The sequence below is a fragment of the Cetorhinus maximus genome, chromosome 2 (genome assembly GCF_964194155.1).
Source record: "Cetorhinus maximus chromosome 2, sCetMax3.hap1.1, whole genome shotgun sequence".
Taxonomy (NCBI): Eukaryota; Metazoa; Chordata; class Chondrichthyes; order Lamniformes; family Cetorhinidae; genus Cetorhinus; species Cetorhinus maximus.
Genome location: NC_135880.1, coordinates 1565183 through 1588781, shown reverse-complemented (window position 1 = coordinate 1588781; position 23599 = coordinate 1565183). Strand labels below are relative to the sequence as shown.

Sequence of the window (23599 nt, the reverse complement as noted above, 5' to 3'; positions counted from 1 at the left end):
ATAAGGAAAACCAGCATGGATTTCTAAAGAGGAAATCATGTTTAACTAACTTGCTGGAGTTTTTTGAAGAGGTAACAGAAAAGGTCGATGAGGGTAATGCTGTTGATGTGGTGTAGATGGACTTTCAAAAGGCATTTGACACAGTGCCACACAACAGACTCGTGAGAAAAGTTATTGCTCATGGAATAAAAGGGACAGTAGCAACGTGGATATAAAATTAGCTGGAAAATAGTAAAATGGTCAATAGATGTTTTTCGGGCTGGAGGAAGGTTTGTAGTGGAGTTCCCCAGGGGTCAGTATTGGGGCCCTTGCTTTTCCTGATATATATTAATGATCTAGATCTTGGTGTGCAGGTGACAATTTCAGAGTTTGCAGATGATATGAAGTTTGGGAGTGTTGTGAACTGCGAGGAGGATGGTGTGGAACTTCAGGAGGACGTAGACAAGTTTGTGGAGTGGGCAGATAGGTGGCAGATGAAGTTCAATGCGGAGAAATGTGAGGTGATGCATTTTGGTAGGAAGAACATGGACAGACAATATAAAATAAGGGGTGAAATTTTGAAGGGGGTGCAGGAGCAGAAAGACCTGGGTGTATGTGTGCATAGATCATTAAAGGTGGCAAGACAGGTGGAGAGAGCAGCTAATAAAGCAAATAGTATCCTGGGCTTTATTAATAGGGGCATAGAGTACAAGTGCAGGGAGGTTATACTGAATTTATATCAGACACTGGTTAGACCTCAGCTGGAGTATTGTGTACAGTTCTGGGTGCCACATTATAGGAAGGATGTGAACACATTGGAGAGAGTGCAGAAGAGGTTTACGAGAATGGTCCCAGGTGGACAAAATTATGAGGGGACTAGATAGAGTGAACAGGATAAAATTGTTTCCCTTGATGGAGAATTCTAGAACCAGGGGACATAGATTCAAGATAAGTGGCAGAAGGTGTAGGGGGGACAGGAGGAAGAACTTTTTAACACAGAGGGTAGTGGGTGTCTGGAATTCGCTGCCCAAGTTGGTGGTAGAGGCAGAAACTCTAAACTCTTTTAAAAAGTACCTGGATCTGCACCTTAAGTGCTGTAAGCTGCAGGTCTATGGGTTGGGTGCAGGAAGGTGGGATTAGAAAGGGCACCTGGGTGTCCTCAGGCTGGCATGGACAAGATGGGCCTAATGGCCTCCTTCTGCGCTGTAACTTTTCTACAGTTCTATGGATGAGAAACTTCAGCTATGAGGATGGATTGGAGAGGTTGGGACTGTTCTCCTTGGAGAGGAGAAGGCTGAGAGGAGATTTGATAGAGATGTTCAAAATCATGAGGGGACAGAGTAGATAGAGAGAAGCTGTTCCCACTCGTAAAAGGATCAAGAACGAGAGGGCACAGATTTAAAGTGATTTGCAAAAGAAGCAAATGTTATGTGAGAAAAAGCTTTTTCAAACAGCGAGTGGTTCGGGTCTGGAATGCACGGCCTGGAAGTGTGGTGGAGGCAGGTTCAATCGAGGCATTCAAGAGGGTATTAGATGATTATTTGTATAGAAACAATGTGCAGGGGTATGGAGAAAAGCAGGGCAATGACACTAGGTCATAATGCTCATTTGGAAAGTTGGTGCAGACACGTTGGGCGGAATGGCCTCCTGTGCCATTAAAATTCCGTGATTCTATTCACCAGTTGTTCTTTTTCTGCAGCAGGAATCAGGCCTCGAAGGTCTGTCCACCAACAGAAAAAAATGCCAGCATTTAAAGGAACCTCGCGGCTGTTAGTATACATTCCGAGCTTCGGGGGAACCATTGCTGTCTCAGACCTTGTCAACCCACAATCTGGTCTCACACCCCAGTGGAGGTTGCGACCCACAGTTTGGGAACCTCTATTCCAGGTGGTAGAGGTTGCAGGTTTGGAAGGTGCTGTCTAAGGAGCCTTGAGTTGCTGCAGTGCATCTTGTAGATGGTACACACACTGCTGTCACTGTTCATCGGTAGTGGAGGGAGTGAATTAATCTACACCAACTGAGGGAGTGCTGCACTGTCGTAGGGTCAGTGCTGAGGGAGTGCTGTACTGTCGTAGGGTCAGTACTGAGGGAGTGCCGCACTGTCGGAGGGTCAGTACTGAGGGAGTGCTGCACTGTCAGAGGGTCAGTGCTGAGGGAGTGCTGCACTGTCGGAGGGTCAGTACTGAGGGAGTGCCGCACTGTCGTAGGGTCAGTACTGAGGGAGTGCTGTACTGTTGTAGGGTCGGTACTGAGAGAGTGCTGCACTGTCGGAGGGTCAGTACTGAGGGAGTGCCGCACTGTCGGAGGGTCAGTACTGAGGGAGTGCTGCACTGTCAGAGGGTCAGTGCTGAGGGAGTGCTGCACTGTCAGAGGGTTAGTAATCAGGGAGTGTTGCACTGTCAGAGGGTCAGTACTGAGGGAGCGCTGCACTGTCGGTGGGTCAGTCCTGAGGGAGCGCTGCACTGTCAGAGGGACAGTGCTGAGGGAGTGCCGCACTGTCAGAGGGTCAGTACTGAGGGAGCGCTGCACTGTCGGTGGGTCAGTCCTGAGGGAGTGCTGCACTGTTGGAGGGTCAGTCCTGAGAGAGTGCTGCACTGTCGGAGGGTCAGTACTGAGGGAGCGCTGCACTGTCGGTGGGTCAGTCCTGAGGGAGTGCTGCACTGTTGGAGGGTCAGTCCTGAGGGAGTGCTGCACTGTCGGAGGGTCAGTACTGAGGGAGTGCTGCACTGTCAGAGGGTCAGTACTGAGGGAGTGCTGCACTGTCAGAGGGTCAGTACTGAGGGAGCGCTGCACTGTCGGTGGGTCAGTCCTGAGGGAGCGCTGCACTGTCAGAGGGACAGTGCTGAGGGAGTGCCGCACTGTCAGAGGGTCAGTACTGAGGGAGCGCTGCACTGTCGGTGGGTCAGTCCTGAGGGAGTGCTGCACTGTTGGAGGGTCAGTCCTGAGAGAGTGCTGCACTGTCGGAGGGTCAGTACTGAGGGAGCGCTGCACTGTCGGTGGGTCAGTCCTGAGGGAGTGCTGCACTGTTGGAGGGTCAGTCCTGAGGGAGTGCTGCACTGTCGGAGGGTCAGTACTGAGGGAGTGCTGCACTGTCAGAGGGTCAGTACTGAGGGAGTGCTGCACTGTCAGAGGGTCAGTACTGAGGGAGTGCTGCACAGTCGGTGGGTCAATACTGAGGGAGTGCTGCACTGTCGGTGGGTCAGTACTGAGGGAGTGCCGCACTGTCGGTGGGTCAGTACTGAGGGAGTGCTGCACTGTCGGAGGGTCAGTACTGAGGGAGTGCTGCACTGTCAGAGGGTTGGGGTTGCCCAGCCAGTGGGGGGAAGGAATTGCCCCTGCCGATGGTGGGGCATGGATTGTCCTGCCGAGGGTGACCATATCCCAATGTGTTTGATGTGTCCTGTGAGCATCTTGTCTTGTGGTAGGAGGTGCTGTCCGATGACAAACTGCCTTCAGTCTGTCAGCTCTCCAGCATGTGTGATGTGGCCCAACATTGGGGCTACTGTCTATCACTTCCCCTTCCCAGACCTCCTTTCCATGTTTTGGGAATGTGGTCTGGTGTGTTAGACCAGTAGGGTTTGGGTGCTCACACATGACCTAGGATATGTTCTGTTTTGTGCAGGCTCCGGTATCATTCCCACAAACAAAGTCTTAAATTCTCGCTTCATAGGGCCTCATATTATGAGATCTCTATTGACGATGGACCCTGGGAGAAGCACAAGAACTCTGGCCTCAACATGTGTACTGGGACTGGCTCCAAGGCTTGGTAAGGGAGACCTGCAGAGTGATCACTGATGGTTTCAAATGAGATTCACCACCCTCTGAGTGAAGAAATTCCTCCTCATCTCAGCTCTAAATGATCTGCCCCTTATTCTGAGACTGTCCCCCCTGGTTCTAGACATCCCAGCCAGAGGAAACATCCTCCCTGCGTCTACCCTGTCGAGCCCTGTGAGAATTTTGTATGTTTGAATGAGATCACCTCTCATTCTTCTAAACTCCAGAGAATAAAGGCCCAGTCTATTTAATCTCTCCTCATAGGACAATCCCTCCATCCCAGGAATTAGTTTAGTGAACCTTTGTTGCGCTCCCTCTATGGCAAGCACGTCTTTCCTTAGGTAAGGGGACCAAAACTGCACACAATACTCCAGAGCGGTGTCTCCAAGGCTCTGTACAATTGCAGCAAGACATCTTTACTCCTGCACTCAAATCCTCTTGTAATAAAGGCCAACAGTGACTGATGAACAAGGACACTCAGGTCCCTTTGAACATGAACACTTCCTAGCCTGTCTCCATTAAGAAATACTCTGTATTTCTGTTTTTCCTGCCAAAGTGGATAACCTCACATTTCTCCATATTATATTCAATCTGCCGAATTTTTGCTATCTCACTTAGCTTCTCCAAATTCCCTTGAACCATCTTTGCACCCTCTCAGTTCACATTCCCACCTAGTTTTGTTTCATCTACAAACTTGGAAATACTACCTTTAATCCCCACATCCAAACCATTGATCTATATTGTGAATAGCTGGGGCCCTAGCACTGATCCCTGCAGTACCCCACTAGTCACAGCCTGTAAACCTGAGAATGACCCATTTATTCCTACTCTCTGTTTTCTGTCCATTAACCAGTTCTCAATCCATGCCAGTATATTCTCCCCAATCCCATGTGCTCTAATTTTGTTCACTAACCTCTTATGTGGGACATTCTCAAAAGTTTTCTGAAAATCCAAATACACCACATCCACTGGTTCTCCCTTATCTATTCTGCTGGCTACATCCTCGAAAAACTCCAACAGGTTCGTCAAACATGATTTCCCTTTCATAAACCCATGCTGACTCTGCCCAATCCTACCATTATTTTCTAAGTGTCCAGTTATCATGTGCTTTGTAATAGACTCTAGCATTTTCCCGACAACTAATGTCAGGCTAACAGCTCTGTAGTTTTCCATTTTGTCTTTCCCTCATTTCTTAAATAGTGGCATTACATTTGCCACCTTCCAATGTGCAGGAACCATTCCAGAGTTTGTAGAGTTTTGAAAGATGGCCATCAATACATCTTCTATCTCCCCAGCCGCCTCTTTCAACACTCTGGGATGGAGATCATCAGATCCAGGGGATTTATCAACTTTAAGCCTCATTAATTTCTCTAGTACTTTTTTAACTAATAATATCTTGCAGTTCTTTGTTCAGACTAGTGCCTTGATTCTCCATTATTCCTGAGAGGATTTTAGTATTTTCCTCTAAAGACAGTGAGACACAAAATATTTGTTTAGTTTCTCTGCCATTTCCTTATTCCCCATTATAAATTCTCCTGACTCCTCCTGTAATGGACCCACGTTAGTTTTTTGCTAATCTTTTCCTTTTTATATACTTAGAAGTTGTTGCAGTCCGTTTTTATACGTTTCTCGCCAGTTTAGTCTCATATTCTATTTTCCCTTTCTTAGTCTTTCTCTTGGTCCTCCTTTGTAGAATTGTAAAATGCTCCCAATTCTCAGGCTTACAATTTTGTTTTGTTTTTTGGCAACTTTATACGCCTCTTCCTTTGATCTAATACAATCCTTGATTTCTTTGTTAGCCATGGTTGGAACACTTTCCTTGCTGGGCTTTTGTACATTAAAGAAATGTATTTTTGTTGTAAACTATGTATTAGTTCTATAAATGTTAGGCGTTGCCTGTCAACTGTCACACCTTTTAACGTAGTTTCCCAATCCAGCATAGCCAATTTGCCCCTCATACCTTCAAAGTTTCCTTTGTTTAGATTTAAGATCCTAGTTTCTGAGTGAACTACATCACTTTCGAACTTAATGTAAAATTGCGTCATATTATGGTCACTCTTTCCTAAAGGTTCCTTTACAACAAGATTATTATCTAGCCCTTTTTAATTGCACAATACTAGATCTAAAACGGCCCATTCCCTTGTTGGTTCCTCAACATGCTGATCTTATAAACCATCTTGCATACATTCCAAGAATTCATCCTCCACAAAATTAGCACATTAGTTAGGTTTACCCAGTCTATATGTGGATTGAATCTCTCATGATTATTGTATTACCCTTGTTACATGCATGTCTAATTTCCTGATTTATACTGTGATTTACATTATCACCGCTGTTTGGTAGCCTATGAACAACTCCCACCAATGTTTTCTGCCTTTTGCTGTTCTTTCTTCTACCCAAACTGATTCCACATCTTGATCTTTAGAACTAAGGTCATCTATCGGTATAGTACTAATGCCCTCTTCAATTAACAGAGCTACCCCACCACCTTTTCCCAGCTTCCTTTCCTTCCTGAATGTCACGTACCTTTGGATATTCAGGTCCCAGTCTTGGTTTCCTTGTAGCTACATCTCTATAATGATGAAGAGTCATTCGGACTTGAAACATTAACTGTATTCCTCTCCGCAGATGCTGTCAGACCTGCTGAGTTTTTCCAGGTATTTTTGTTTTTGTTCTAGATTTCCAGCATCCGCAGTATTTTGCTTTTATTTATAACGACTATCAGGTTATACATATGAATTTCTATTTGAGCTGATAATTCATCTGTTTTATTGTGAATGCTGCGGGCATTCAGATACAGAGCCCTTAATTCAGTTTTTATTTACTGTAAATTCTGGCCCTATTGGCTGGCGCACTTTTAAGTTTACAATCATTGTCCCTTTCTGCCTTTCTCTGATTATCGTTACCTTTCTTGCTACCTTGATCTATTGCCTTGTCATTTCCTGTTAATTTACTCAATCTTCCCCTACATCATCCCTTCCCCCTCTATTTAGTTTAAAGCCTTCTCTGCTTCCCTAGTTGTCTGACTTGCTAGTACACGCATTCCGGCACGGTTCAGATGAAGTCAGTCACAATGGTACAGCCCCCACTTTCCCCAGTACTGGCGAACCCTGGCACAGGGCGGGCATCAAAGCCTTCTGGACTCTTGCTCTTGGCTGCAGAGAACAGTATCTATCCCCCTGACTATACTGTCCCCTTCTACCACTACATCTGTTTTAACTTCCACCAGCATCACCCACTACCCCACCTCCCCCAACCCACCCCCCCCACCTCCGGTAACTTGACTGACTCCCTGCACCAAAGCGCCATGGTCAGCCTGCTCATCCACACTGCAGCCCTCATTCTGCACCATAGCGCCGTGGTCAGCCTGCTCATCCACACTGCAGCACACATTCTGCACCATAGCGCCGTGGTCAGCCTGATCATCCACACTGCAGATCCTCAAGTCCATACAAGCTGCAAGAACCTCAGACTTGTTGTTTAATTGCAAGGGCTGAGCCTCCTCCATTCCCACCTTCTCGATCCCTTTTGCTGCCTGTCTGCTAGCCACACCCTCCTGCACCTGACCACTATGATGCTAACCTAAGAGGTGTGACTGCCTTCTCAGTGTTCAAGTAACTTCCCCCCTACCCATGCATTGCAATGTCTGCTGCTCAATGACTCTGAACCAAAGCTCCTCAAGCTGCAGACACTTGCTCCAGATGCCATGGATTGCAGTGACATGCAGGAAACCCCACATTCTGCAGCCACGACACATCACCCACCCTGCCATTTTTATTGCTAATTAAATTTATTTCTCTTTATTTATAGTTCCCCTCTTAACTCTCTCATTCACCACACTTCCAGCTTGACACACTGTTCCTCAAGTAGCATTCAGACTATGTCACCTATCCTGTTTTCCCTAATATTGGGGATCATACACTCCCAGTAATTATGTTAGTTTGGAAAGCAGAGAAAACAAGGGCTGGAAAACAGACAACAAAGGAGTTTCCCCAATGCTTAATGGTGAACACGTCAATCCAAGAAGCCTGGTGAATAGGCAGGTGAACAGAGGGAACAATTGGACATTGTAAGTGCAATATTACAGCTACTACAGAAACATGGTTGGCAAAGTTAGCAAAAAAAAGCAAAAGCGACATGATAAAGGTCTGGAATGTAGTGCCTGAGTGTGTAATGGAGCTAGATTCAATCAAAGCGACATGATAAAGGTCTGGAATGCAGTGCCTGAGTGTGTAATGGAGCTAGATTCAATCAAAGCGACATGATAAAGGTCTGGAATGCAGTGCCTGAGTGTGTAATGGAGCTAGATTCAATCAAAGTGACATGATAAAGGTTTGGAACGCAGTGCCTGAGTGTGTAATGGAGCTAGATTCAATCAAAGCGACATGATAAAGGTCTGGAATGCAGTGCCTGAGTGTGTAATGGAGCTAGATTCAATCAAAGTGACATGATAAAGGTCTGGAATGCAGTGCCTGAGTGTGTAATGGAGCTAGATTCAATCAAAGTGACATGATAAAGGTTTGGAACGCAGTGCCTGAGTGTGTAATGGAGGTAGATTCAATCAAAGCGACATGATAAAGGTCTGGAATGCAGTGCCTGAGTGTGTAATGGAGCTAGATTCAATCAAAGTGACATGATAAAGGTCTGGAATGCAGTGCCTGAGTGTGTAATGGAGGTAGATTCAATCAAAGCGACATGATAAAGGTCTGGAATGCAGTGCCTGAGTGTGTAATGGAGGTAGATTCAATCAAAGCGACATGATAAAGGTCTGGAATGCAGTGCCAGAGTGTGTAATGGAGCTAGATTCAATCAAAGCCTTCAAAAAGAAATGACGCTATTTGTAATGGAAGAATGTGCAGGGTTACGGGGAGAAGGTGGAGGACTGACACTCGGTGAGTTGCTCATTCGGAGAGCTGGTGCAGACACAATGGGCCAATGGCCCCCTCCTGCACTGTAACAATTCTATAATTCTGTGGTTTAAAGGATAGGAATGGCAGCTAAACATTCCTGGTTACAGGGTTTACAGACAGAACCAGAAGTTAAAGAGAGTGGAGGGATTGAAATATTGGTTAAAGAAGCAGTCACACCTGAGAGGAAGGATGATCAGAGAAGGATCATCAAATGAGGCCATAGTGCATTGAACTGAAAAGGAGCATCATTACTGGGAGTGCACGATAGATCCCCAAACAGTCAGAGTGCGAAGTAAATGTGTGGACAAATCTGAGAACTACAAAAACAATGGGGCAGTAATAGTGAGGGATTTCAACTACCCCAACATTCAATGGGATACATTCAATGCAAAATGTTATGAGGGAGCAGAATTCTTTCCCTTTTTTTACGAGAGTTTTTTTAGCTAGTATGTAACAAGACCAACAAGACAAGGGGCAGTTGAGGGTGAATCTGGCCAGGTGGAAGGGGTATCAGTGGGAGAGCATTTTAGTGGTAGTGATTATAATTTGGTTAGATTTAGAGTAATTATAGAAAAGATAGACCAAAAGTAAAAGTTTCAAACTGGGGACAGGCCAATTTTATTTGGCTGAGAGGCCTGGAAACAGTCAACGTTTCGAGCCTTCATGGCCCTTCGGCAGAACTGAAGCATAGTATGCTTCAGTTCTGCCGAAGGGCCATGAAGGCTCGAAACGTTGACTGATTTCTTCTCCGCCGATGCTGCCAGACCTGCTGAGTTTTTCCAGGTAATTCTGTTTTTGTTTTGGATTTCCAGCATCCGCAGTAGCTTTTAGCTTTTTGTTTTTAGGCCTGGAAACAGCTACTTGAAGGTAAATCAGCGGTAGGCATTTAAGGGAGGGATAGAGAGGGTTCAGACCTATTCTCAACAACCCACCCAGACATCAGTGAACACTGAGCCAGCCACCCAGACATCAGTAAACACAGCCAGCCGCCCAGACGTCAGTAAACACTGAGCCAGACGTCAGTAAACACTGAGCCAGCTACCCAGACATCAGTAAACACAGCCAGCCACCCAGACGTCAGTAAACGCTGAGCCAGACGTCAGTAAACGCTGAGCCGGACGTCAGTAAACGCTGAGCCGGACGTCAGTAAACGCTGAGCCGGACGTCAGTAAACGCTGAGCCGGACGTCAGTAAACGCTGAGCCGGACGTCAGTAAACGCTGAGCCGGACGTCAGTAAACGCTGAGCCGGACGTCAGTAAACGCTGAGCCGGACGTCAGTAAGCGCTGAGCCGGACGTCAGTAAGCGCTGAGCCGGACGTCAGTAAACGCTGAGCCGGACGTCAGTAAACGCTGAGCCAGACGTCAGTAAACGCTGAGCCAGCCACCCAGACGTCAGTAAACACTGAGCCAGCCACCCAGACGTCAGTAAACACTGAGCCAGCCACCCAGACGTCAGTAAACACTGAGCCAGCCACCCAGACGTCAGTAAACACTGAGCCAGCCACCCAGACGTCAGTAAACACTGAGCCAGACACCCTGACATCAGTAAACACTGAGCCAGACACCCTGACATCAGTAAACACTGAGCCAGCCACCCAGACGTCAGTAAACACTGAGCCAGCCACCCAGACGTCAGTAAACACTGAGCCAGCCAACATCGTTGGAACTCTGCATGAGGGATTCCGATCTTCACCTTTGAAAATCTAACCTTGGAATTCTCCCTGATAGTCGCTGGAATTCAGACAGCATCAATGACGGCCCACCTTGCAGAGCTTCAGTCTCTTGGTCTACTCCTCCTGCTCTATGTGGGAAGCTGGGAACATTTCCAGTGCCCGGGGCCAGCAGGTGTGTGGGAAGTGTCTCCAGCTGCAGCTACTGGAAGACTGGGTTTCGGAGCTGGAGTGGTGACTGGAGACACTGTGGAGCACCCACAGGGCGGAGAGTATTGTAGATAGCACGTATAGAGAGGTGGTCACACCTCAGGCTAAGCGTCCACAGGCAGGAAGGGAATGGGTGACCACCAGGCAGAGCAAGAGGACTAGGCAGGCAGTGCAGGAATCTCCTGTGGCTATTCCCCTGCAAAACAGATATACCGCTTTGGATACTGTTGGGGGGAATGGCCTCTCGGGGAAAGCAGCAACAGCCAAATTCGTTGCACCACGGTTGGCTCTGCTGCACAGGATAGGAGTAAAAAGTGTGGGAATGCAATAGTTATAGGGGATTCATTGTAAGGGGAATAGATAGGCATTTCTGTGGCTGCAAACGAGACTCCAGTATGGTATGTTGCCTCCCTGGTGCTAGGGTCAAGGATGTCTCAGAGCGGCTACAGGACATTCTGAAGGGGGAGGGTGAACAGCCAGTGGTCATGGTACACATTGGTACAAACAACATAGGTAAAAAAAGGGATGAGGTCCTGAAAGCAGAATATAGGGAGTTAGGAAGTAAGTTGAAAAGTAGGACCTCAAAGGTAGTGATCTCAGGATTACTACCAGTGCCACGTGCTAGTCAGAGTAGAAATAGCAGGATATATTGGATGAATACGTGGCTGAAGAGATGGTGTGAGGGGGAGGGGTTCAGATTCCTGGGACATTGGGACCGGTTCTGGGGGAGGTGGGACCAGTACAAGCTGGACGGGTTACACCTGGGTAGGACCGGGACTGATGTCCTTGGGGGGAATATTTGCTAGAGTGATTGGGGAAGGTTTAAACTAAAATGGCAGGGGGATGGGAACCTATGGAGTCAGAGGAGGGGGAATCAAGGACAAGAACAAAAGACAGAAAGGGGAATAAGAAAAGCGATAGGCAGAGAAATCAAGGGCAAGAATCAAACAGGGCCTCAGTGAAAAATAGTGGGAACGGGACAAGTAATGTTAAAAAGACAAGCCTTAAGGCTTTGTGCCTTAACGCGAGGAGCATTTGCAATAAAGTGGATGAATTAACTGCGCAAATAGATGTAAACAGGTATGATATAGTCAGGATTACAGAGACATGGCTGCAGGGTGACCAGGGATAGGAACTGAACATCCAGGGGTATTCAGTATTTAGGAAGGACAGACTAACAGGAAAAGGCGGTGGAGTTGCATTGCTGGTTAAAGAGGAAATTAACACAACAGTGAGGAAAGATATTAGCTCCGACGATGTGGAATCTGTATGAGTAGAGCTGAGAAACACTAAGGGGCAAAAAACATTAGTGGGGGTTGTATATAGACCTCCAAACTGTAGTGGTGATGTTGGGAATGGCATTAAACAGGAAATTAGAGACACATGCAATAAAGGAACATCTGTAATTATGGGTGACTTTAATCTGCATAAAGATTGGGCAAATCAAATTAGTAAAAATACCGTAGAGGAATTCCTGGAGCGTATACGGGATGGTTTTCTGGACCAATACATTGAGGAACCAACTAGACAACAGGCCATCCTAGACTGGATATTGTGTAATGAGAAAGGAATAATTGGCAATCTAGTTGTGCGAGGCCCCTTGGGGATTAGCGACCATAATATGATAGAATTCTTCATCAAGATGGAGAGTGACGTAGTTGATTCTGAGACTAGGATGTAGTTCCCTTACAGTCAGAAACAGGGGAATTTATAATGGGGAACAAAGAAATGGCTGACCAACTAAATACATACTTTGGTTCTGTCTTCACAAGGGAGGACACTAATAACACACCAGAAATGTTGGGGAACACAGGGTTTAGTGAGAGGGAGGAACTGAAAGAAATCAGTATTAGTAGGGAAATGGTGTTGGGGAAATTGATGGGATTGAAGACCGATAAATCCCCAGGGCCTGATAATCTACATCCCAGAGTACTTAAGGAAGTGACCCTAGAAACAGTGGATGCATTGGTGGTCATCTTCCGAGATTCCATAGACTCTGGAACAATTCCTACATATTGGAGGGTAGCTAATGTAACCCCACTATTTAAAAAGGGAGGTAGAGAGAAAACAGGGAATTATAGACCAGTCAGTCTGACATCGGTAGTGGGGAAAATTCTAGAGTCCATTATAAAAGATTTAATAGCTGAGGACTTGGAAAACAGTGGCAGAATTGGACGGAGTCAGCATGGATTTACGGAAGGGAAATCATGCTTGACAAATCTACTGGAATTTTTCGAGGATGTAACTAGTAGAGTTGATGAGGGGGAGCCAGTGGATGTGGTTTATTTGGACTTTCAGAAGGCTTTCGACATAGTCCCACATAAGAGATTAGCGTGTAAAATTAAAGCGCATGGGATTGGGGGTAGTGTATTAAGATGGATAGAAAACTGGTTGGCAGACAGGAAACAAAGAGTAGGAATAAATGGGTCTTTTTCCGAATGGCAGGCAATGACTAGTGGGGTACCGCAGGGATCGGTGCTGGGACCTCAGCTATTCACAATATATATTAATGATTTAGATGAGGGAACTAAATGTATTATTTCCAAATTTGCAGATGACACAAAGCTGGGTGGGAGGGTGAGCTGTGAGGAGGATGCAGAGATGCTTCAGTGTGAATTAGACAAGCTGAGTGAGTGGGCAAATGCATGGCAGATGCAGTATAATGTGGATAAATGTGAGGTTATCCTCTTTGGTAGCAAAAACAGGAAGGCAGATTATTATCTGAATGTCTATAAATTGAGAGAGGGGAATGTGCAATGAGACCTGGGTGTCCTCGTACACCAGTCGCTGAAGGTAGGCATGCAGCTGCAGCAGGCGGTAAAGAAGGCAAATGGTATGTTGGCCTTCATAGCCAGAGGATTCGAGTACAGGAGCAGGGATGTCTTGCTGCAATTATACAGGGCATTGGTGAGGCCACACTTGGAATATTGTGTGCAGTTTTGGTCTCTTTATCTGAGGAAGAATGTTCTTGCTATAGAGGGAGCGCAGCCAAGGTTTACCAGACTGATCCCTGGAATGGCAGGACTGACATATGATGAGAGATTAAGTCGGTTAGGATTATATTCGCTGGAGTTCAGAAGAATGAGGGGGGATCTCATAGAAACCTATAAAATTCTAACAGGACTAGACAGGGTAGATGCAGGAAGGATGTTCCCGATGGTGGGGGAGTCCAGAACCTGGGGTCACAGTCTGAGGATATGGGGTAGACCATTTAGGACTGAGATGAGGAGAAATTTCTTCACCCAGAGAGTGGTGAGCCTGTGGAATTCACTACCACAGAAAGTAATTGAGGCTAAAACATTGTATGTTTTCAAGAAGGAGTTAGATATAGCTCTTGGGGAGAAAGGGATCAAAGGATATGGGGAGAAAGGGGGAGCAGACTATTGAGTTGGATGATCAGCCATGGTCATGATGAATGGTGGAGCAGGCTCGAAGGGCCGAATGGCCTCCTCCTGCTCCTAGTATCTATGTTTCTCGAGATTCCGTTTCCCTGGATTCCCGAGTATGAACTCCAACACCAACTCAAAGTACAAATTTAGCTCTTCAGCCACGCTGGACAGAACACTACTGCTCCAAAGGGCTACCTTTGCCCCAAAGCACGGAGTCACCAACCTTCTGTTATCATTTCGGATCTTCAGGGCATCCCCCGAGCCCTCTGTGGTGGCCAAGGCTTCTCCTGAGCCCTCTGTGATGGCCAAGGCTTCTCCTGAGCCCTCTGTGATGGCCAAGGCTTCTCCTGAGCCCTCTGTGATGGCCAAGGCTTCTCCCGAGCCCTCTTTGATGGCCAAGGCTTCTCCTGAACCCTCTTTGATGGCCAAGGCTTCTCTTGAGCCCTCTTCGCTTAATGTTTGCCAACCGCAGCCCTTTTTCTGCTTGAAGCCTCTTTCTCTGCTCCTCTTGCTTCTTAACTGGGACCTCTCCCTGCCCTGTACCTGGGACTGACTTTGGGGCCTAACCCTGTCCCCTCTCCCTGTTGTCTGTCTGGGACACTTGTCTGCAATGGCGCTCCACTCCAGGTCACGCCCTTTTTTTTGCACAGGCTACTGGCCCCATGCCCTCAGCTCTACCTACTCTACAGATAAACTTTCAATTTTGTTCCACAATTTTACACATTGTGTTATAAAGGTAGCAAGGCTTAACCCAAACAAAAGGCAGTGAATGTAACATGTAGGATTAGCAGGATTCAAGCATCATAAAATTATTATAACTCAGAACCTGCTTTTTTCCTCCACCCTTTAAATTCTGAATAGGACATCAACAGTTGTGTTTTTTTCCCGTAATCTTTTCATGGTCAACCAAAGATAGTGAAGTTTTCTTTAGAAACATCCTGACCGTTTCTATTTTGTACTGGGGCTTTGAACCATTCTGGTGTAACCACAAACCAATACCCTGGCAGCCTTCTCCTTTTCACATATGGGTGCAGATTAGTCACGCAATATGATACAAATGACTTTCCCATAGTTTCTCAACTGTAATACAGATGAAGCTGGGGTTTTTCTTACTCCTCTCCTCTGTTAATGGAGACATGTCCTCAATGGGCCCTTCACGTTTGCTATGGAAACCGTGTAAGTCTGATTGACTCCAACTTCAAAATTATCTTTTTCACTCACTTTCTTCATAACAAATTTTGTCGTTTCATGGTTTTGATCCACATCAGATGAATAAATCTGCACGAGGGAGTTTTTCTCCCATTACTGAAGTTAATTTTCTAGTTTATCCAAGAGATGCTACATCCTTCTGCACACGTTCATATTCTTCTCACTGGCATTCCAAATATGGCAGCATCGGCGGAGAAGAGCACAGTTGACGTTTCGAGTCCTCATGACCCTTCAACAGAACTAAGTAAAATTAGGAAAGGGGTGAAATATAAGCTGGTTTAAGTGGGGGGGGCGGTTTTGTTGGGACAAGCAGCCAGTGATAGGAGGAGATAACCAAAAGCTGTCACTGGTTATCTCCATCTATTACTGGCTGCTTGTCCCAACAAAACCCCCCCATTAAACCAGCTTATATTTCACCCCTTTCCTATTTTTACTTATTTCTGTTGAAGGGTCATGAGGACTCGAAACATCAACTGTGCTCTTCTCCGCCAATGCTGCCAGACCTGCTGAGTTTTTCCAGGTAATTCTGTTTCTGTTTTTGTTTTGGATTTCCAGCATCCACAATTTTTTGTTTTTATATATATGGAAGCTTCAACTCCACTTCTTTCACAATTTTATCCAAATATTTCTTTACTCTCTTATCTTCCAATTCTTTTCCAAGTTTATTAATCTTTTCATTCAGCTCAGCAACTGCTCTGGTCAGTTCAGTTGCCTTTGTTTCAGAATCATCTTTGGAACCTTTATACAAATTTAACCACTTCTCATGGTCATTCTGTTCATTTTGGAATCTTCCCTCCATGGTTACTAATTGCTCCTTGGACTCTTCCAATTCATTCGTTAGGCCCTCAATCTGTTTCTTCAAATTTTCCTTATCTGCTTTTAAAGTCTGGACCTGTGCTTCCATTCTGCACATTTCATCCATTTCGTCCTCCTGATTGCATCAGAGTTCATGACCTTCATTGTTCTTTTCACAACCAACTGTTCACCAGTCTTGGTTTTTAATTCTGCATTCAGACAACTGTTCTGATTCATCAGCAATTCCTTTTCCTATCCAAAGCGGCTCTCTCGCTTTACTAGAGATTTCTGATACTGGGAGTTCGCCAAGTTCTAATTGAAGATCTATCTTTGTTGAATTTGCTTCTACAAGTTTCCCTGTGACTAACACTCCGGTATTCTCACCAATTCTCATTTTCATGAGCAAACTCCTCTTTTGTGCTTGAAATTTGGTTCTCTACACCGATCAGCCCTTCCTTCAATTGCTCGTTTTTGGCAATAAGCTTCTCATGTTTGGCCACAGTAATTTTTAGGAGTTTAATCAGCCAACTGTGGCAGCACAACGGTTACCACGTTAGCATCTATCTTGTCCAAATCATTACCCAATATAAAATCTATCTCTTCAATATGCAAACTAGGAACAATGGCTATAGTAACAATTTTGTTTACTAAGTCACTTCATAAACTGACCTTATTAGATCTGTTCAAAACCTAACACATTTAGCACGGTGGTAGTGTTGTGTGGCACTACCACCGCACTAAATGGGATAGATTCCAAACAGATCTAGCAACTCAAGACTGGGCATTCATGAGGTGCTGTGGGCCATCAGCAGCAGCAGAATTGTACTCAAACACAACCTGTAACCTCATAGCCCAGCATATCCCCCATTACCATCAAGCCAGAGGATCAACTCTGGTTCAATGAAGAGTGCAGGAGGGCAGACCAGGAGCAGCCCCAGGCATACCTCAAAATGAGGGGTCAACCTGGCAAAGCTACAACACAGGACTACTTGCGTTCCAAACAGCATAAGCAGCAAGTGATAGACAGAGCTAAGCAATACCACAACCAAAGAATCAGATCTAAGCTCTGCAGTCCTGCTACATCCAGTCATGGATGGTGGTGGACAATTAAACAACTCACTGAAGGAGGAGGCTCCACAAATATCCCCATCCTCAATGATGGAGGAGCCCAGCAGAGCAGTGCAAAAGATAAGGCTGAAGCATTCGCAACAATCTTCAGCCATAAGTCCCAAGTGGATGATCCATCTCGGCCTCCTCCAGAGATCCCCTGCATTCAGATGCCAGTCTTCAGCCAATTCAGTTCACTCCACGTGATAGCAAGAAACAGCTGAAGGCACTGGATGCCGCAAAGGCTGTGGGCCCTGACAATATTCCAGCAATAGTACTGAAGACTTGTGCTCCAGAACTTGCCACGCCCCTAGCCAAGCTGTTCCAGTACAGCTACAACACTGGCATCTACCCGGCTATGTGAAAAATTGCCCAGGTATGTCCTGTACACAAAAAGCAGGACAAATCCAACCCGGCCAATTACCCATCAGCCTCATCAGCCTACTCTCCATCATCAGGAAAGTGATGGAAGGGATCATCAACAGTGCTATCAAGCGGCACTTGCTTAGTAATAACCTGCTCACTGACACTCAGTTTGGGTTCTGCCAGGGCCACTCAGCTCCTGACCTCATTACAGCCTTGGTTCAAACGGACAAAAGAGCTGAACTCCCGAAGTGAGGTGAGAGTGACTGCCCTTGACATCAAGGCAGCATTTGACCGAGTGTGACATCAAGGAGCCCTAGCAAAACTGGAGTCAATGGGAATCAGGGGGGAAATTCTCCGCTGGTTGGAGTCATACCGAGCACAAAGGAAGATGGATGCGGTTGTTGGAGGTCAGTCATCTCAGCTCCAGGACATCAGTGCAGGAGTTCCCCAGGGCAGTGTCCTCGGCCCAACCATCTTCAGCTGCTTCATCAATGACCTTTCTTCCGTCATAAGGTCAGAAGTGGGGTGTTCACTGATGATTGCACAATGATCAGCACCATTCGCGACTCCTCAGATACTGAAGCAATCCATGTCCAAATGCGGCAAAACCTGGACAATATCCAGGCTTGGGCTGACAAGTGGCAAGTAACATTTATGTCACACAAGTGCCAGACAATGACCATCTCCAAAAAGAGAGAATCTAACCATCGCCCCTTGATGTTCAATTGCATTACCATCACTGAGTCCCCTACTATCAACATTACCATTGTCCAGAAACTGAACTGGACCAGCCATAGAAATACTGTGGCTACAAGAGCAGGCCAGAGGCTAGGAATCCTACAGCGAGTAACTCACCTTCTGATTTCCCAAAGCCTGTCCACCATCATAAGGCACAAGTCAGGAGTGTGATGGAATGCTCCCCACTTGCCTGGATGAGTGCAGCTCCCACAACACTCAAGAAGCTTGACAGTCCAGGACAAAGCAGCCGCTTGATTGGCACCACATCCACAAACATTCACTCCCTCCACCACCGACGCACAGTAGCAGCAGTGTGTACCATCTACAAGATGCACTGCAGGAATTCACCAAGGCTCCTTTGACAGCACCTTCCAAACCCACGACCTCTACCATCTAGAAGGACAGGGGCAGCAGATAGATGGGAACACCACCACCTGGAATTTCCACTCCAAGTCACTCACCATCCTGACTTGGAAATATATCACCGTTCCTTCACTGTCACTGGGTCAAGATCCTGGAACTCCCTTCCTAACAGCACTGTGGGTGTACCTACACCACATGGATTGTAGCGGTTCAAGAAGGCAGCTCACCACCAACTTCTCAAGGGCAATTTGGGATGGGCAATAAAAGCTGGCCCAGCCAGAGAAGCCCACATCCCGTAAACGAATAAAAAAAGGGAACAGGTTCATAAATCCCATGAAAACCTCCTATTACATTTTCATTCATCAAACCATCTGGAACACAAATTGTATCATCAGGCACCATCAATAACTGATCTCTCTCAGCCTGTCTCCAAATTTGTTTACTTGTTTTGTTGGAGGAGTAAGAGAACAATGTCCCTTCAAGACCAAATCTCTCAAACCTCTAGCACCCTGAGTCACTTTAGCAGTATTCAAGAGACAATTTCCTTCACTACCTGAGCCACATTCCCTAAATTGAAGGAACCAGATAGGTTTTTTGCAACAATCAGCAAAGGTTTCAGGGTCATCATCAGACTTTTAATTCCAGATTTCTATTGGATTCAAATTTCACCATCTGCCATAGTGGGATTCGAACCCTGGTCCCCAGAGCATTGTCCTGGGTCTCTGGATTACTAGTCCAGCGACAATACCACTACACCACCACCTCCCCCAACTCTCTTTTTCAAGTTCAAGTTTTTAATTTCTTTTCCTTTTTCTATCTTGAGCTACTTCATTTGCAACTAAATTCTAGCTAATTCAAGCTGTGTTATACCCGTGTCAGGCTTTTCTTCTCATTCCAAATGTCGTATTATCTCAATTAAGCCTGCATTCTTAACCCCTACTTTTAACTCTAACTCTTATGCTAGCCTTGGTTATCTGTTGCAAATCACTCAGGGATAAATCGTTCCCCTCCAGAAATATAGTAGCCACTGACAAAGCTATTCTGCTTTTCAATCTTAGGAACAATGGGGCAGGAGTAGGCCATTCGGCCCATCGAGCCTGCTCCATCACTCAGTTAAATCATGGCTGATCATCTACCTCAGTGCCACTTTCCCACTTTCCTTGATGTCATTAGTCTCCAGAAATCTATCGATCTCTGTCTTGAACATGCTCAATGATTGAGCTTCCACAGCCCCTGGGGTAGAGAATTCCAAAGATTCACCACTGCCTGAGTGAATTTATGTAGATTGTGAACAGCTGTGGACCTTGCACTGATCTTTGCGGTACCCTGCTAGTCACAGCCTGCCATCCTGAGAATGGCCCGTTTATCCCTACTCTGTTTTTGTCTTTTAACCAATTCTCAATCCATAACAGTTATTACCCCCAATCCCATATTCTCTAATTTGGTTTACTGACCTCCTGTTATCAAAAGCCTCCTGAAAATCCAAATACACCACATCCACTGGTTCTCCTTTATCTAGGCTACAGGTAACATCCTCGCAAAACTCTCAACAAGTTCGTCAAACACAATTCCCCTTTCATAAATGCTTGTTGACTGCCCAAACTCCTCATTATTTTCCAAGTGTCTAGTTATCATATCCTTTATAATACATTCTAATATTTTCCCTAACACAGACATCAAATTAACAGAACTCGTTCTCTGTTTTCTCTCTCCTTCCCTTAAATAGTGGGGTTACATTTGTGACTGTCCAGCCTGCAGCAACCTTTCCAGAATCTCTAGAATGTTGAAAGATAACCACCAATACATCCACCATCTCTCTAGTCGAATTCACCATGGACATCTTATCAACTTTAACCTCAACTAGTCCCAGCACCCATGCTTGTCTGTGAATTCGAAATCTCACCAGAGCCCCCAATTTATGCCATTGTCCCATAAAGCCCCCAATTTGTGTTATGACCCTGTGCCAGGCCCCGCAAGGTTTTGTTAAGATTCAGTTTAGAGACCAATAACGTTTTCTTTAAAGCAGATTCAAGACACCTGCTACCAAAATAAAGTCACAAGATTCCATGGGTTTTGAACAAACTGAAATAAACTTTACAATACATGGTCAGAAAGATAAAACAATTTACAAATATCTATCTTCTACTGTAGCATTCAGGGTAAATATGAGCAACACGTGAATTAACAAGCAAACTGTGGTTGAACACACCACATTGCACAATAAATGGCATATGCAAACAAGACAGAGTCCACGGATTTCTCAACAACCCACCTAGACATCAGTAAACACTGAGTCAATCAACCTCGTTGCAACTCTGTCTTTCTCACAATGGATTCTAGTCTTCACCGTTGAAGATCTAGCCTTGAAATTCTCCCCAAAAGTCGCTCCAATTCGGACAGAATCAATGACAACCCACCTCGCAGGGTTTCAATCCGGTATCCCGAGATTGCTTTTTTTTATTCTTTCATGGGATGTGGGTGTCACTGGCTAGGCCAATATTTTTTATTGCCCATCACTAGTTGCCCTTCGAGAAGGTGGTGGTGAGCCATCGCCTTGAATCGCTGCAGTCTATGTGGTGTAGGTACACCCATAGTGCTGTTAGGAAGGGAGTTCCAGGATTTTGGCCCAGCGACAGTGAAGGAACGGTGATATATTTCCAAGTCAGCATGGTGGCTTGGAGGGGAACTTGCAGGTGGTGGTGTTCCCATGCACCTGCTGCTAGGCGCTGTTAAAGGAGACTTGGTGAATTGTTGCAGTGCATCTTTAGAGATGGTACACACTACATGCAAACATACGAACTAAGAGCAGGAGTAGGCCACTCGGCCCTTCAAGCCTGCTCCGCCGTTCAATAAGATCATGGTTGATCTGATTGTACCTTCCCCCTACCCCGATAATGTTTCACCCCCTTGTTACTCAAGAATCTATCTAGCTCTGCTTTAAAAATATTCAAAGACTCTGCTTCCACTGTCTTTTGAAGAAAAGAATTCCAAAGACACTCAGCCCTCTGAGAGAAAAAATTTCTCCTCATCTCTGTTCTAAATGAGCGACCCCTTATTTTTAAGCAGTGACCCCTAGTTTTAGATTCTCCCACAAGAGGAAACATCCTCTCCACATTCATCCTGTCAAGACCCCTCAGGATCTTAAAGGTTTCAATCAAGTCGCCTCTTACTCTTCTAAACTCCAGCGGATACAAGCCTAGTCTATCCAGCCTTTCCTCATAAGACAACCCACCCTTTCCAGGTATTAGTCTGGTAAACTTATAAACTGCTTCCAATGCATTTACATCCTTCCTTAAATAAGGAGACCAATACTGTACACAATACTCCAGATGCGGTCTCACTAATGCCCTGTACAACTGAAGCATAACCTCCTTGCTTTTGTAATCAATTCCCCTCACAATAAATGATAACATTCTATTAGCTTTCTTAATTTCTCGCTGTGGCCATATACTAACCTTTTGTGATTCATGCACCAGGACACCCAGATCCCTCTGCACCTCAGAGCTCTGCAATCTCTCACCATTTAGATAATATGTTTCTCTTTTATTCTTCCTGTCAAAATGGACAATTTCATACTTTCCCACATTATACTCCATTTGCCAGGTCTTTGCCCACTCACTTAACCTATCTATATCCCTTTGTAGCCTCCTTATGTCCTCTTTTTTTTTAATTTCTTCATGGGATGTGGGCTTTGCTGGCTGGGCCAGCAAATATTGCCCATCCCTAATTGCCCTTGAGAAGGTGGTGGTGAGCTGCCTTCTTGAACCGCTGCAGTCCATGTGGTGTAGGTACACCCACAGTGCTGTTAGGGAGGGAGTTCCAGGATTTTGACCCAGTGGCAGTGAAGGAACGGTGATATATTCCCAAGTCACAACTTACTTTCCTATCTATCCTTGTGTCATCAGCAAATTTAGCAACCATACCTCCAGTTCGTTCATCCAAGTTATTTATAACAATTGTAAAAAGTTGAGGCCCAGCACTGATCCCTGTGGCACACCACCCATTACATCCTGCCAACCAGAAAAAGACCCATATATGGATACCCTCTGTTTCCCGTTAGTCAGCCAATCTTCTATCCGTGCCAATATGTCACCCCCTATACCATGAGCTTTTATTTTCTGCAATAACTTTTGATGTGGCACTTTATGAAACGCCTTCTGGAAATCTAAGTACATGTGTGTCGGTGGTGGCTGTGATGCCAATCAAGCGGGTTGCTTTGCCCTGGATGGCATCGAGCTTCTTGAGTGTTGTTAGAGCTGCACTCATTCAGGTAAGGGGCGAGTATTCCAACACACTCCTGACTTGTGCCTTGTAGATAGTGGACAGGCTTTGGGGAGTCAGGAGGTGAGTTACTCTCTGGAGAACCCCAGCCTCTGACCTGCTCTTGTAGCCACAGTATTTATATGGCTAGTCCAGTTCAGTCTCTGGTCAATGGTAACCCTCAGGACATTGATAGTGGGGGGTTCAGTGATGGTAATGCCATTGAATGTCAAGGGGAGATGGTTAGATTCTCTCTTGTTGGAGATGGTCATTGCCTGGCACTTGTGTGTTGTGGATGTTACTTGCCACTTGTCAGCCCAGTATATTGTCCAGCTGTAGCTGCACTTAGACATGGATTGCTTCAGTATCTGAGGAGTTGCGAATGGTGCTGAACATTGTGCAATCATCAATGAACATCCCCACTTCTGACCTTATGCTGAAAGGAAGGTCATTGATGAAGCAGCTGAAGATGGTTGGGCCGAGGACACTACCCTGAGGAACTCCTGCAGTGATGTCCTGGAACTGAGATGACTGACCTCCAACAACCACAACCATCTTCCTTTGTGCTCGGTATGACTCCAGCCAGCGGAGAGTTTTCCCTCTGATTCCCATTGACTCCAGTTTTACTAGGGCTCCTTGATGCCACACTCGGTCAAATGCAGCCTTGATGTCAAGGGCACTCACACTCACCTCACCTCGGGAGTTCAGCTCTTTTGTCCATGTTTGAACCAAGGCTGTAATGAGGTCAGGAGCTGAGTGGCCCTGCCGAAACCCAAACTGGGCATCAGTCAGCAGGTTATTGCTAAGCAAATGCTGCTTGATAGCACT

The 23599-nt window shown here is 45.8% G+C and overlaps 1 protein-coding gene across 5 annotated transcripts in view; it reads left to right on the top strand.

Annotated features, from left to right (window-relative positions):
* nadk2 (NAD kinase 2, mitochondrial) overlaps positions 1-23599 on the top strand; it is a 70220-nt gene that overhangs the window by 20007 nt on the left and 26614 nt on the right. For 2 of the 5 annotated variants that reach the window (XM_078560138.1, XM_078560115.1), the window contains exon 8: positions 3650-3745. The exons of 1 other annotated variant lie outside the window; for it this stretch is intronic. In XM_078560138.1, coding sequence (XP_078416264.1) covers positions 3650-3745 — 96 coding nt within the window. Of the gene's footprint in view, positions 1-3601; positions 3746-23599 lie in introns of all 5 variants that reach the window. 2 more of the 5 variants (XM_078560131.1, XM_078560106.1) reach the window with 1 other exon arrangement.